The sequence below is a fragment of the Oryctolagus cuniculus genome, chromosome Y (genome assembly GCF_051225735.1).
Source record: "Oryctolagus cuniculus isolate XC-2025 breed Fujian yellow rabbit chromosome Y, ASM5122573v1, whole genome shotgun sequence".
Classification (NCBI taxonomy): Eukaryota; Metazoa; Chordata; class Mammalia; order Lagomorpha; family Leporidae; genus Oryctolagus; species Oryctolagus cuniculus.
In genome coordinates this window covers 7442664-7458856 of record NC_142889.1, presented here as the reverse complement: position 1 = coordinate 7458856, position 16193 = coordinate 7442664, and the positions used below count along the sequence as shown (strand labels likewise).

Sequence of the window (16193 nt, the reverse complement as noted above, 5' to 3'; positions counted from 1 at the left end):
GGAAAATACCAGTAGGTAATCTTTGACTCAGTCTAGAAATAATAGAAAATATTGATCGGTTTTACTCTCCATGTTTGTATATGTGTGTGTATATTTGTAAATACCTACCTTTTTGTTTGTTTATATATACAAATATGCATACAGTGTTGATCCCAAATGTTTATAGAATTGTGGTTATCTTATTATGGTTTCCCTTATAAGGATATAGTTTGTTATAGAACAGTTGAACTCCAGTAACTGCTTGCCAGTTTTTGTGGCTGCTATCCATTTTAGTTCTTTTTCAGTTATTTAGGTTCTTTTTCCCTTTATCTAAAATGTAGAGAAATAGAAACAGAGAGATTTTCTATCAACTGAATCATTCCCCTCGAATGCTTTTAAGAGCTAGTACTGGGGCTGGCACCGCGACTTACTAGGCTAATCCTCTGCCTTGCGGCGCCGGCATACCGGGTTCTAGTCCCGGTCAGGGCGCCGGATTCTGTCCCAGTTGCCCCTCTTCCAGGCCAGCTCTCTGCTGTGCCCCAGGAGGGCAGTGGAGGATGGCCCAAGTGCTTGGGCTCCTGCACCTGCATGGGAGACTAGCAAGAAGCACCTGGCTCCTGCCTTTGGATCAGCGGAGTGCGCCGGCCGCGGCACGCCAGCCGCGGCGGCCATTGGAGGGTGAACCAACAGCAAAGGAAGACCTTTCTCTCTGTCTCTCTCTCACTGTCCACTCTGCCTGTCAAAAAAAAAAAAAAAAAGAAAGAAAGAAAGAAAGAAAGAAAGAGCTAGTACTGGACCAAGCTAAAGTCAGCAGCCAGGACCTTTTTAATACCAGTCTCCCCCATGGCTGAGAGATCCAAATGGGTGAGCCATCCATCGTCTGCTGCCTTCCAGGATATACTTTATTAGGAAGCTATGTGACAAGCAGAGAAGCTAAAGCAGTAATTTTAACCTGAGGCTCCAAATGCCAACCCCTAATTCTTCTATGTATTTGAATCCTAAGAAGCCTCTGCTGTAATAAACCAGTACAGTTGTGATTTGTTTGTATTTGTCCGTATTTCTTTATTTCATAATCTTTTCTAAATAATTTTTGTTACCCTTCAGTGCTGTTTGCTTCTTGCCTTTTGGAAGCTATGATTTAGGTTTTGATCTTTTCGACCAGTAACATTTGAACATTCAAAGTGTATATCCTGTAGGGAAATAAAATATTTGATTTCCTGGTGAAATACAAGACCTAGTTTTCTCTGGCAGGTTCAGAATGTACCAAATCAAACTCTTAGGTATTATTAAGAGGTGCAGTTTTTGTGAGCTGGCATTGTTGCTAAGTGGGTAAAGCCACCACCTACAGTGCCAGCATCCTCTTGAGTGCCAGTTAGAGTCCTGGCTGCTCTACTTCTGCCCCAGCATCCTGATAGTGTGCCTGGGAAAGCAGTAGAAGATGGCCTAAGTGCCTGGGACCCATGTGGGAGACCTGGCATAAGCTCTGGGCTCCTAGCTTTAGATCTTCTCAGCTTCAGCTTTTGTGGCTATTTGGCGAGTGAACCAGCAGTTGGAAAATCTGTTTCTCTGTAGCTACCTTTCACATAAATAAATAAATAAATCTCTTTTTTTTTAAAGTAAGATGCAATGCTTTTAGAATTTGAAGTCTACATTAAGTGAAGAAATAAAGTCCTCATAGTACATACTTACAAGCTACAGTAAAATCCTTTGATAAATAAAGCCAGGTTGGGAAAGACACTGGAATAAATTCCATTAGATGCATGTGAAGTGGGTCTATGTTGCTAATTTTTTAGACTATACTATACTATTATATTTAGTGGTAGCCTTTAAAAGAAATTACTTATCCTGTTGACGTGGTGTTGTATTTTTAGAAACTTGTATTGAGATAGTTTATCTTAAACATTTGTAATTATAAAGCTTAATTATAATTGTATTTATGTTAGCAGTAAATGTTATGAAAACAGGTATCCTCTACTTTTACTTTTAAAAATCAGTGCAGTACTTTGGAACCATTGAAAACATTTTAAAATTATTTAATGTTTGCAAAAATATTCTGAAGATGACTTCCCTGAGAATCAAAATGATAAGAATTCTATCAATTTTATCTAATAAAATTCCATTTTATTGTATGGGCAATTGAAAATTTATGTTTTACTTAATCTGTACTGCCATCTGAATTGCTAAATATAGTATACATGTTGTACAAATTTAAGGCTGGAATATTTAACTTTTATTTGAGACTTCATCACCTGATTCCTCCAATGAGAATTCCCCAGCGGTGCCCTCAGATGAACAGGGTCAGGGTGATGCCCCACCGCAACATGAAGATGAGAAACCTGCATTTCCACATACTGACCTGGCAAAGTTGGATGACATGATCAACAGGTATGGTTTTTAATTTGCTAATGAATACAATGAGCTGGAAAAAAAAGAGTAGATTGCCATTTCAGGAAAAACGTCCCACTGTCTACATTTTTTTTAATATACTTATTTGAGCATCCATTACACAGAGAGAGGAGATGGAGAGAAATATCTTCTTTCTACTGCTTCACTCCTCAGATGGCTGCAACAAGCCATGGCTGAGCTGGGCTGACGCCAGGAGCTTTATCCAGGTCTCCCAAATGAGTGGCAGGGACCTAAAGAGTTGGGCCATCTTCTGTTGCTTTTCTTAGGCTATTAACAGAGAGCTGTATTTGACTTGAACCAGTGCTGATTGGCGTGGTAATGCCAAATCTCAACACCGGCACCTATGTTCATTTTTAAATATCTTAACATTGTGACTCATTCTCTGTTATTTAGTCATTGTTAAGGATTTGAAAAATTGAAAGTTAGTGACAGTACAAATGACTTTTCAGAGTTAAGCTGCTGTTTGGTTGTTTTGTATTTTCTGTGACCTAGTTTTTTTGTGTTTCTGAACTTATTTCTGGTAGTATTATCATAGGAAATTTTTTAGGGCTTTTCTATTATGTTGTATTCATTCAGTATAGCAAGAAGCACATGGAAAATATTGTTATTTTTCCTTTTCTTTCTTTTTAGAAGATTTATTTTATTTATTTGAAAGAGTTATAGGGAGAGGTAGAGATAGAGAGAGCGGTATTCCATCTGCTGGTTCACTCCCCAGATGGCCACAATGGCCAGAGCTGTGCCACTCTAAAGCCAGGTTCCGGGAGGTTCCTCTGGGTCACTCGTGTGGGTACAAGGGCCAAACCTTGGGCCATCTTCTGCCACTTTCCTAGGATGTAGCAGAGAGCTGAATTGGAAGAGGAGCAGCCAGGACTAGAACTGGCACCCATATGGCATGCCGTTCCTTCAGGACCAGGGCTTTAACCTGCTGCACCACAGTTCTTTCTCATGTATTTTTATTTTTCTATTTTTCTCCTGTTGCTATTGATTTTTTTTCATAGTATACTGTGATAGATGCTTGAGGACTGAATTGTACTACTAATAAATCCTTTTTGATTAAACAAAAGCATCAAAAAGAATGGATATTGAATGCTTTTCCTAGGCCATTAGCAAGGTGTTGGATTAGAAATGGAGAAACCAGGACATGAATTGGTACCCATGTAGGATACCAGCATCACAGGTGGCAGCTTTACCAATTGTCCCCTCTTCATCAGTGTTTAATATAGAAATATTGTTCTGATCTTATAAAGGTTGACTCCATTGCTTTTGTATTACTCCTAAATTATTTTATGTTTAAAATTTTACTGTGGACTGAAGTCACCTCACCATGCTTTGTAACATTGCCTTTACCCACTACACAACAGCACCAGCCCCCAGAATGACTTTTTTGAAAACTTCGGAATTTGGTACCGATGCTGTAGCACTGTGGGTTAAAACTATGGCCAGCAACAGGCATCCTGTTCACCAAGCCCTGGTTCAAGTCAGATACAGCTCTCTGTTAATAGCCTAAGAAAAGCAACAGAAGATGGACCAACTGTTTGGGTCACTGCCTCTCATTTGGGAGACCTGGACACCAGTTTGAATCCTGGCTGTCGCACTTCCAATCCAGAACTCTGCTAATGTTCCTGACAAAGCGGCAGAAAGTGACCCAAGTCCTTGAGCCCTTGAACCTTATGGGAACCCCAGAAGAAGCTCCTGACTCCTGGCTTCAGCCTGGCCCAGCCCTGGCCATTGTGGCCATTTTGGGAGAGAGCCAGCAAAAGGAAGATTCCCTCTCTGTAACTCTGTTTTTCAAATAAATAAATACCTTCCACATTTGAGAGAGGACATGCAGTATTTGCTTTCCATGTTTATTTTATTTGACATAATTGCTTGTAGTTCTGTCCATACGTTGCCAGTGTCAGTATTTCAGTCTCTTTTATGACTGTGAAATATTCTATTGTATTTCTGTACTCTTCATTACTCTTTGATATTGGAATGTTTTTAACATTTAACTTGAAGACTAAGCCTGACATAATCTTTTGGGAAAGTTGATAAATATCATGTATTATAAGATGAGTTGGAGAAGAATTCAGGAATTTATCTCCTCATATCTTTTACTTTTGTTTCTTACTGATCTGAACCTAAAAGTTTATTTTCCTGCTAACAAACTCAGGCCTTGAAACTTTTCAGTGAATTCTCTGCCATTACTTTATTTCATTTCAAAGTGTCATAAAAATTCTGTGTTACAGATATCACAGATGTTTCTTAAGATGACAGATGTTTTACCAACTTAAAATATTTTTGATGAATATAATAAAGTCATGTTTATTTACTTTTCTATAATAAAAATGATAATACTTTATATAGTGTTCAACCAATAGGCATTTTTTTTATTTTATAATAATTCTTAGGCCTCGATGGGTGGTTCCTGTTTTACCAAAAGGAGAATTAGAAGTGCTTTTGGAAGCTGCCATTGATCTTAGTAAAAAAGGTAAGTTTTGATGTATGTGTCATAATATGTACTGCTATAAATGTTTGCTGTTCTTAGAGGCTTTGCTTTAAAATTGCTTTTTTCTCATCTGCAGTATGCCACTGAACCTTATGGTAAGGCTTCTTGTATGTGTTCACACACACATGCACACATGTAAACACACAAGTACTCAGTTAAGGTTTATAGGAATCTTCAGTCAGCCTTTAAGGATATATAAATATTGCATGGGAAGACTTCAGTAAGTTCATGGAAAGTGAGTTAAAGGATGTTTATTTTGTTGCAAAAATTGTTTCAAATGCATGCATAGGTTTTTCTTCATATCACATGATATTTCCATGAAATTCTTGATGACCCCTCCTATTCATATTTCTAACAGAAAATATTGTCATCAGATTTTTAAAAGTCTTGTTAATCATATATTACAGTGTATTTTTAAAATTTATTAGGTGAAGTGGTAAGGTATTAAGGACTGTTATCAGGTTAAAAAAAGTCACATAGTGGATAACTGACTTCCCATATATTTGATGATTTTTTTTTCAATTTGACCATTTGAAAAGTATGTTCATTTGCAAATAGTTAACTGAAGTTAAACTTGTCATTTGATTTATTTACTATATACTGCTGTTCAAAGACAATTTGCTAGTTACAGAATATGATTTTTGTCAGTGGTAATTACTATTACACTAAAATTGCTGTACATGTTTAATCTAGCTAGGTTTCAGGTAGGGCTTCATTTTCACTATAGAGAAACTTTTTATTATCTTTGTGTTGGAAATATTTGATTGATGAAGTCTTTAAGATTTATTTGTTTGAGAGGCAGTTACAGACAGTGAGGAATAAATGAAGAGAGAGGTCTTCCTTCTGCTGGTTCACTCCCTAGTTGGCCGCAATGTGGATTAATGCTTAACGTTCTTTGAAAAAGTGATCACTATAACAAATCTGATATTTCTACAGTCATTCAAAAGTAAAAATTTACATTAAAATGGATCTTTTTTCTTTCTTTCTTTCTTTTTTATTTATTTGAGAGACAGAGAGAGAGAGATCTTCCATCTGCTGGTTTACTCTCCAGATGGCTACAATGGCTGGAGTTGGGCCAATTGGAAACCAGGAACCACAGGCTGCTTTTGGGTCTTCAAAGTGGATATAGGGGCCCAAGGAGTTGGGCAATCTTCCTTCTCAGGCCATAGCGGAGTCCTAGATTGGAAACGGAGCAGCCAGTACTTGAACCAGTGCTCATGTAGGATGCTGGTACTGCAGGCAGTGGCTTTACCTGCTACATCAGAGCATTGGCCCCAGAATGGGGCCAGAATTACTTTTAAGATAAGCTATTGTTGTTCTGTTTTCTATTTTTTTAAGTCCTTGAAAGAACAAAGTATAATAGATTTTCTTTTCTACACCATTCAATAGAGACTTTAAATTTGGTCATCACAGGTACATTACCTGTGAATATCTTTGTTATCTTGTTAAAACTACATGTTGCTTTATCTAGTTCTTTGACAAGTATTGTAATTTCATTGTCTTACAGTCATTTAGAATTTATTGTTTTATTATGGATTTCACTAAAAGAACCCAGCCAGGGAGCCAGTGCTGTGGCATACTAGGCTAAGCCTCTGCCTACAGCACCAGCATCCCACATGAGCCCTGGTTCGTGTCCCAACTGCTCCACTTCTGAGCCAGCTTTCTGGTATGGCCTGGGGAAACAGTGGAAGATGGCCCAAGTGGTTGGGCCCATGCACCGTCTTGGGAGACCTAGAAGAAGCTCCTGGCTTTGGGTCGGTCCAGGTCTGACCGTTACAGCCATTTGGTTTGGGGATTGAACCAGTGGATGGAAGAACCTTCTCTCTATCTCTCCCTCTCTGTCTACCCCTCAAATAAATAAATAAATCTTTTTTAAAAGGTCAAAAACATTTTTGCTAGATTGGAAATGTTTATTGCCCCTCAAATTCCATTTGTCAATTTATACATGTTTTAATTTATTCAGTAACTCAATAAATACCAAATGTTTGTATAAGCATATTGTACTTCCTCATAATACAAAGTGGGCATAATCAGTGAATAGTCTTCACAATGCAGAAATGTCAAGCAAGCAAACTTGGAAATAGTAATCTTAGTAATTGGTAGATGGAAAAAGTAATGTTACATAAGACTTTAGATCAGTACTTAGACAAGTTGTGATATATATTCAAATTTCAATTTTAATACAAAAAAGTCAATTTAAAGTGCGTTCTGAGGCCGGCACCACAGCTCACTAGGCTAATCCTTCGCCTTGCGGCGCCAGCACACCAGGTTCTAGTCCCGGTTGGGGGGCCTGATTCTGTCCCGGTTGCCCCTCTTCCAGACCAGCTCTCTGCTGTGGCCCAGGAGTGCAGTGGAGGATGGCCCAAGTGCTTGGGCCCTGCACCCCATGGGAGACCAGGAGAAACACCTGGCTCCTGCCATCGGATCAGCGTGGTGCGCCAGCCGCAGCACGCCGGCCGCGGCGGCCATCGGAGGGTGAACCAACGGCGAGGGAAAACCTTTCTCTCTGTCTCTCTCTCTCACTGTCCACTCTGCCTGTCAAAAAAAAAAAAAAAAAAAAAAAAGTGTGTTCTGAATAGTGGTTTCGCAGATGATTAGGTTTAACAGGTAATACAGGTACTCTCAGGTAATAATTTCAGACTAGTACAAAGATAATTTGGGCATTCAGTAGATAATATTGTTGTATGGATTTTGGGTCAGCTTTTCTATAATCACTTGAGGTAGAGTCTCAGATTTCTTCTCAGAAGTTCTGTATTTAAATAGTATACCAGTATATAATCAAATCAACATAATCATGATATAAATAATATTTTCAAAGTTTTCACATTAAGAATTACAGGATTTCATTTTTAATGAGAGCATGTGAGTCTTGCTTTTTCTTAAAAAGAAATAAAAATGTTAGCATACCTCTTTAAATTGAACGATAAAGGATAATTTATCACCACAATGAAATTTTATATTTGGCTTTCTTTTTTAAGTTTTCAGTATATTTCAGTGATTAAAATGCTGTAGAACTGATACCTGTCTAGCAACTATTTTTTAAGTTCGATATCGTATTCTAAAGGATATTTGGTTAGTAGTAGTAATAATACTTGATTTGATATGGTTTTATACAGTTGACTATTTCCAAAATTGAATTTAAGGTTTCATTTCCTTTTCTGAATCTTGTGCGTCTCAACTTTTTAATCTCTCACAATAATTTTACTGATTTCAAAAAGTTAGAATAACATTTGTGAGTTGAAAACTGTAAGTTCATATCAGGTTTTTATGAATCATAATTGGTCAGAGAAGTATTTTAGCTTTCACTTGATTTCTTTTTAACATTTGCTTAGGCCTTGATATTAAAAGTGAAGCATGTCAACGTTTTTTTCGAGATGAGTTAACCGTATCTTTCACTAAAATCCTTACGGATGAGGCCGTGAGTGAATGGAAGTTTGAAATTCATGTGAGTCATATATATGATTTTGGGGATTCAGATTTACATGACAGTCCCTATGACTTCATCTTTAGAAAATAATAATGTTAATCATATATCATATCTAATGATATATGACAGAATTAAAAGAAGATTGTTCTTTTAGAATGAGCTTGAAATTTTCAGTTAGGAAACCTTTATCTGTCACTTGATATTCCAAGGTAACCTTACACAGAATATATAATGTATTTTATCATGTGTTATATTAATTAGTATTGATTGTTGAAAGGACCACTCCGTTTTCAAAGAAAAGTACTCACAATGGGAGAATTTAAAAGTAGACTCCTAAGGTAGCCTTTAATTTCTGAACACATGAAAATGATAAATTCACAATGCAGAAATGTCAAGCAAATTTGGAAATAGTAATCTTAGTAACTGGTAAATGGGAAAAGTAATGCTACCTAAGATTTTAGATCAGTACTTATACAAGTTGTGATATATATTCAAATTTCAATTTTAATACAAAAAAGTCAATTTAAAGTGTGTTCAGAGTAGTGGTTTCTCAGATGACTAGGTTTAAAAGGTAATGCAGGTACTCTCAGGTAGTACTTTCAGACTAGTACAAAGATAATGCAAAGCACTTTTGATTCCCTGCTGCCTTCATACATGAGTATTTTTAAAATACTTTATATTCAAGAGAGTTTTAAAAAGTGAAAAACATATGTGTTTTACTGAGTTAATGGCATTACCCCAGGCTCCTTGTTCCTTGGTTATAAAAGTAATTAATGGAAAATGATGAAGCAAATATGTACTTTGTGGACTTCAACCTATAAAGTATAACTTGGAGTAGGGATCACTTTATTTCAACAGGTGATCTTGGCATATTAATGACAGGAGGTTCTCTTTTGAAATTTAATTTTTTAGATATGGATTTAGATGATATTTCAGTGATCTGAGACATTTGAGTTTGCCATAGAATGCAGATCTGTTTTATCTTGGGTAACTGACAAAAATTTTAAGTGTTTAGAAATTTAGCATTACTGTCTCTAGAATACAGATTCCAGTTAGAGAAGAAAGTTAGTAAAACAATCTGTGGTACCTATATTATTTGTAACCCATCTCAAATAGATTTTGAAATGGGTGCAAAATAATGAAATAATACTAATTTATCACTACTGATAAATCATTTGATCACAGTATTAAAGTTAAGCAGGTGACCAGATTATAAGTCTCATAATTAATAAGCATGGAATGGGTCTGTGTTCAAAGTTGCAATTTTTCCATTATAAAGAATCTTTCTTCCTCATTTCCTTATTATACAGAGGTGTATTATTAACAGTACTCATCGCCTTGTGGAGCTTTGTGTGGCCAAGTTGTCCCAAGACTCTTTTCCACTTCTGGAACTTCTAGCTATGGCCTTAAATCCTCATTGCAAATTCCATATCTACAATGCGACACGTCCTTGTGAATCAGTTTCCACAAGTGCTCAGTTGCCTGAAGATGAACTATTTGCTTGTTCTTCAGATCTTCGATCACCAAAAGTGTGTTGGTTTGTTATTTTCCGAATTAAATATTAACAAATGTTTTTGTAGTTACATTGGTGACAGACTTCAACATAATGACGATGAGTCAGTATGTAATCTTGTTATCTGTTCTATTTGAAAACACAGTACTTAATGCATATTTTTGACTTAGCAACATTGAACTCACAATCAGTAATAAGACTCACTAATTAATTGGTGAATATGCTTTCTGAAACTTAATCTGTACTTCTCTGAGACACACATAATAACTGATTTTTCAGTTGCTGAGTGTGATTTTGGAGACTATAACTACCATAAATAACAAGCATTGGCTGTACCTTGTTTTTACATTGTATGTTTTTAATTTTAGTTTATTTATTCATTTATTTTACATATTCTGTTTGAAATATAAAAGAGATCACCCATCCACAGGTTCATTCCTCATGTGTCTACAACAGCCAGGATACAAGCAGCCCAAAGTTAGGAGGCGGGAACTCAGTCTGAGTATCCATTGTAAAGATCTCAACCACTTGAACATTAACGGGAAGCTAGAGTCAGGATTGGAGCCAGGATATGGACCAGGGCACTCCGGTGTGGAATATGAGTGTCCCAAGCAGCTTCTTCATCGCTAGGTCAATTGCCTATATATCATATGAGTGTTTTTTTCCTTAAAACACCAGCTTACAGTCCTGTGAAGAGAGGAGTCCTTTCTTCTGCCTAACATTAGAGAAAATCTTTTCAGTTTCATCATTGAATTATGACATTAACTATGTATTTTCTATGTGTATATATATTTTTATTTTTTTTAACTTTTATTTAATGAATATAAACTTCCAAAGTACAGAATATTGATTACAACGGCTTCCCCCCCAATAACGTCCCTCCAACCCGCAACCCTCCCCTTATCCACTCCCTCTCCCCTTCCATTCACATCAAGATTCATTTTCGATTCTCTTTATATGCAGAAGATCAGTTTAGCATACATTAAGTAAAGATTTCAACAGTTTGCTCCCATACAGAAACATAAAGTGGAAAATACTGTTTGAGTACTAGTTATAGCATTAAATCTCAATGTACAGCACACTAAGGACAAAGATCCTACATGAGGAGTAAGTGCACAGTGACTCCTGTTGTTGACTTAACAAACTGACACTCTTGTTTGTGGCATCAGTAATCACCCTAGGCTCTTGTCATGAGCTGCCAAGGCTATGGAAGCCCCCTGAGTTCACTGACTCTGATCATTTTTAGACAAGGCCATGGTCAAAGTGGAAGTTCTCTCATCCCTTCAGAGAAAGGTACCTCCTTCTTTGATGACCCATTCTTTCCACTGGGTTCTCACTCACGGAGATCTTTCATTTAGGTTTTTTTTTCCCCCAGAGTGTCTTGGCTTTCCATGCCTGAAATACTCTCATGGGCATTTCAGCTGGATCCGCATGCCTTAAGGGCTGATTATGAGGCCAGAGTGCTGTTAGGACATTTGCCATTCTATGGATCTGCTGTGTATCCTGCTTCCCATGTTGGATCATTCTCTCCCTTTTTGATTCTATCAGCTGGTATTTGCAGACACTATTGTTTATGTGATCCCTTTGGTTCTTAGTCCTATCATTATGATCAATTGTGAACTGAAATTGATCACTGGGACTAGTGAGATGACATTGGTACATGCCACCTTGATGGGATTGAATTCGAATCCCCTGGTATGTTTCTAATTCTACTGTTTGAGGTAAGTCAGCTTGAGCATGTCCCAAATTGCCCATCTCTTCCCTCTCTTATTCCCACTCTTATATTTAACAGCAAATATTGTATATATTTTTTAAAATTTTTTATTTTTGACAGGCAGAGTTAGACAGTGAGAGAGAGAGACAGAGAGTAAGGTCTTCCTTCCATTGGTTCACCGCCCCCAAAATGGTCGCGACCACTGGCACTGTGCCGATCAGAAGCCAGGAGCCAGGTGCTTCCTCCTGGTCTCCCATGCGGGTGCAGGGCCCACTGCACTCCTGGGCCACAGCAGAGAGCTGGCCTGGAAGAGCGGCAACCAGGACAGAATCTGGTGCCCCGACCAGGACTAGAAACCAGGATGCCAGCCCCTCAGGCGGATGATTAGCCAAGTGAGCCACAGCGCCGGCCTCTATATGTATATTGATAGATTTAGTATCCATATGTTCTATAGTGTTTTGAATGTGTAGCATCAAAAGTTAGAATTTTGTCAGTTGCTGTTTCTACTTAATTGAGGATTTTGTGGCTTTTTTTTCTTTCTTCATTTCACTTCTGTAATGTATTGTTCTGGTTGATAATTGTTATGTTGAAGCACTATTACATGCCAGGGAAAAATAACACTTGGTTATGTGTATAATCTTATTATGGTGCTTGGAATTTTCTTACATGCAGGTACTTCAGGAAGTACCTGAAAATTAAAAGATATTTACCTTGATGCAACAAAATAAAAATGCATATACACAAGGAATTTTTAAAAATTTCATAGGAAAATGTTAATTATAAAAATTTACACATCTTTTTCAAAAAATTTTTCACTAAAATAAACACTTTTTAACTGCATCTTTTCATGAACTTTAAAAAAGTATTTATTTATTTGAAAGTCAAAGTTACAGAGAGAGAGGAAATATTCCATCTGCTGGTTCATTACCCCTATGATTTCAAAGGGTAGGGCTGGGCCATGCAGAAGCCAGGAGACAGGAGTTTGTTCCTTGTTTTCCACATGGATGCAGGGACCCAAGTGCTTGGGGCATCTTCTGCTGCTTTCCCTGAGCACATTAGCAGGAGACTGGATCAGAAGTTGTACAGCCAAATTAAACCAGTGCTATAGGATTCCAGTAATGCAGGTAGCAGTTTAACCTGTTACGTCACCCTGCCAGCCCCATTTCATGACTTTTTAAAGAACACAATCTTAGTAAGGAACTTAGATCTGTGTGCTAAAGGAGCATAATTATGTAATTTTTTTTTAAGATTTACTTTATTTATTTGAAAGAATTACAGGGATAGAGATCTTCAATCTGCTGGTTTCCTCCTCAAATGGCCAAAATGGCCAGGACTGGGACAGACTGAAGCCAGAAGCCCAGAGTCTTCCAGACCTCCCATGTGGGTACAGGAGCCCAAGCACATATGCCATTTCCCACTGCTTTCCTAGGTGCATTAGCAGAAAGCTAGATCAGACGAAGAATAGCAAGGACTCAACCAGTGGTTATATGGGATCCCAGTGTTGCAGGTTGTGGCTTACCCACTATACCACATTGCCGGCCCCTGTAGTTTTTTTGTTTTGTTTTTTTTTTTTTTTGTTTGTTTGTTTTAATTATCTCTTTGTCTTAATAACCAGGATAACATTAGCCTTATGAAGGAGTTTTGTTTTGTTCCCCCTTTTTCATTGTTTGAAATAATATGAAGATTGCTTAAAATAATTATTTGGTAGATTTCCCCAAGGCAGCCGTCTTCAGTTTGGCTTTTTTACGTTGAGAGGTTTTTGGTTACAGAAACTATAGTAATTTTATATTTGTGTAAAATCAGTAGTAATACTGCCTTCCTTTATTTCTGGTTTTAGTTGAATCCTCTCTTATTCTAGGTGAAATTCAAAACAAGTAGTTTAAAATTTTTTTTCAAGATACAGGTTTTTGTTTAGTTGGTTTTTCTCATATTTATTTTTATTATGATTATTATTCCCTGGGGTTAATTAGTTATTTTTTTCCCTAATTCCTAAATTAGGTACGGTTAGGACATTGATCTGATTTTTTTTTTTTTGAGAGAATGTGTTGTTTATACTGTAAATTTCCCTCTTGGCTTCACATTTACTGCATCCTACAACTTTTTTTTTTAAAGATTCGTGTATTTGAAAGTCAGAGTTACACAGAGGAGAGGCAGAGAGGGAGAGAGCTCTTCCGTCCGATGGTTCACTCCCCAGTTGGCTACAACAGCTGGACCTGCACCCATCCAAAGCCAGGAGCCAGGAGTTTCTTCCGGGTCTCCCACGTGGGTGCAAGAGCCCAAGGACTTGGGCCATCTTCTGCTGTTACTCCAGGCCGGAGCAGAGAGCTGGATTGGAAGAGGAGCAGCCAGGTCTCGAACCGGTGCCCATATGGGATGCCGGCACTTCAGGCCAGGCCATTAACCCGCTGTGCCACAGCGCCGGCCCCCATCCTACAACTTTTGTTGCACTGTATTTTCATTTTTATTTGCCTCTAATCTTCTAATTTCCATTGTGATTTTTGTCTCTGAAAAATAATTAATGATATTTAATTTCTATTCATTATGGATTTTCTGTTTTTCCTTCTTCAATTGATTTCTGAATTCATTCTTCTGTAATTTGGAAAGATATTTCTGTGGTTTCATCTTCTTAGGTTTATTATGACTTGTTTTTTTGGCATAAGATATCTTGATGAATATTAGATGCACACTTAAGAGGAATGCTGCTGTTGTTGAGTAAAGTGTTCTATGTATGATTTAGGGGTCCAGTTCTATGGTGTGTGTGTGTGTGTCTCTATTCCATTCAGTTTATATACTTGAAAGGCAGAGTTACTTGCAGAAAGGAGAGAGGCAGTGAGAGATCTTCCATCTGCTGATTCACTCCCTAAATGTCCACAATGGTGGGATAGGCTGGGTCAAGCCAAACCAAAGGCCAGCCAGCTTCATCTTGGTCTCTCATGTGAGTTACAGGGACCCAAACACTGGGATGATCTTCCACTGTTTCTCCTAGCGTATTAATAAAGAGCTGTATCAGAAGCAGAGCAGTCAGGATTCAACCCACACCCATATGGGATGCAGTGTTGTAGGTGGCAGCTTATCTGATGGTACCACAATGTAGCCCCATGCCTCTTTCGTACTTTCTGTGTCATTTTTCTAGCCATTATTGAAAATAAAGTATTAAAATCTCTGACTAGTGTTGTAGGACTTACTTTTCCCTTCGATCTGTCATTATTTGCTTCATGTTTAGCAGAACTGAGTTTGGGTTTGTAGTTTTTTTGTTGTTGTTTTGTTTTTTGTTTGTTTTTTACTATAAAAAAAAGACTGACTACTAGAAATAGGTGTTTATTTTAGCTCAGAGTCTGGGGGCTGGCAGATCAAAAATCAGCCAGCTGTGTCTATGGAGGGGTTCAGGTTTCCCTAAATCAGTCATCAGATTTGTGTATTTGTGTGTGTATTTTTTCACCTTAAGCACTTTAAGTATCATTCTTCTGAATTACAAGGTCCTGCTACGGAGTCAGTTATTATTTACTAAGGCTATTTTATATATAAATAATTTTCCCTTGATGTTTTCAGGATTCTCTTTTTCTTCAGATAATTTTATATAACGCCTCCTGGTGCCTATTAGTTCATTGACTATCTTTGATTTGAATGTACATGTCTTTGACATTATGTGTTTCATATAGTCCTTTTATCCTATTCTCTTTACTCCCTCAGAATTCAGTAATACACATATTTTCCCCTTTGGTGGTGTTTCACAAATATTTTACACTTAATTAGCTTCCCTTCATTCTTTTTTTCTTTTTGCTCTTCTAAGTGGTTTTTTTTTCTTCCTTCCTCCCTCCCTCTCTCCCTTTCTCTCTCTCTCCCTCCCTTTCTCTCTTTCTTTTTTCTCTTCTGAACTTCTTTCTTTTCTTTTTCTGACTTAGTAGGTTATTTGAAAGCTACAGTTACAGAGAAAGAGGGAAAGAAAGAGACAGAGAGATCTTCCATCTCCTGGTTTACCTCCCAGATAGCCACAACAGCTGGAGCAGGGCTGATCAAGAGCCAGGAGCTTCACCCAGGTCTCCCACATGGGTACCGGGGCCCAAGCACTTGGGCCATATTCCACTGCTTTCCCAGGTGCCTTAGCAGGTAACTGGATTGGAAGTGGAACAGCCAAGACTCAGTGCCCATATGGGATGTTGGCACTGCAGACAGTAGCCTAACTGGCTGTAGCATAGTACCATCCCTTTAAGTGATTTTTGATTATATGTTTCAATTTTTGATTGTAAATTTTGCCTATTGAAGTCCCCTGTTGAATCTTAATAAAATTTAAATATTATTTTATTTTTTATTTGTTTTATTCATGTGGAAAGTTGAGAAAGATCTCCCATCTGCTCCTTGACTCTGTGATGCCTGCCAACAGCCAAGGCTGGGCAAGATAGAAGCACGGAGTTCAGAATTCAATACATGTTTCCCACTCAAGTGGCAGGGATTTTAACCACTTGAGCCATCCTTGCTGTTTCGTGGGGTTAACATTAGGAAGCTGGAATTAGGAACAGAACCCAGACTAGAAAGTATAGAAGAAAATTTAACCATTCACCCAGATGCAAATTTTCCTCACCTTATTATCTTTAGTTTTTCCTAAAGTTTGGCTTTATTGCAAGCAAGATTAAAAATTTTTGTCCTTATTTCTTAATACTTGATTCAT

At 37.6% G+C, this 16193-nt stretch overlaps 1 protein-coding gene across 2 annotated transcripts in view; it reads left to right on the top strand.

Moving 5' to 3' along the window:
* LOC149119191 (ubiquitin carboxyl-terminal hydrolase 9X-like) overlaps positions 1–16193 on the top strand; it is a 38573-nt gene that overhangs the window by 45 nt on the left and 22335 nt on the right. For both annotated transcript variants that reach the window (XM_089324985.1, XM_089324986.1), the window contains exons 1-4: positions 1–2364; positions 4776–4855; positions 8206–8318; positions 9611–9829. The exon at positions 1–2364 is cut by the window's left edge and continues 45 nt beyond it. In XM_089324985.1, the coding sequence (XP_089181111.1) occupies positions 2354–2364; positions 4776–4855; positions 8206–8318; positions 9611–9829 (423 nt within the window). In that variant the 5' untranslated portion in view covers positions 1–2353. The remainder of the gene's footprint in view (positions 2365–4775; positions 4856–8205; positions 8319–9610; positions 9830–16193) is intronic.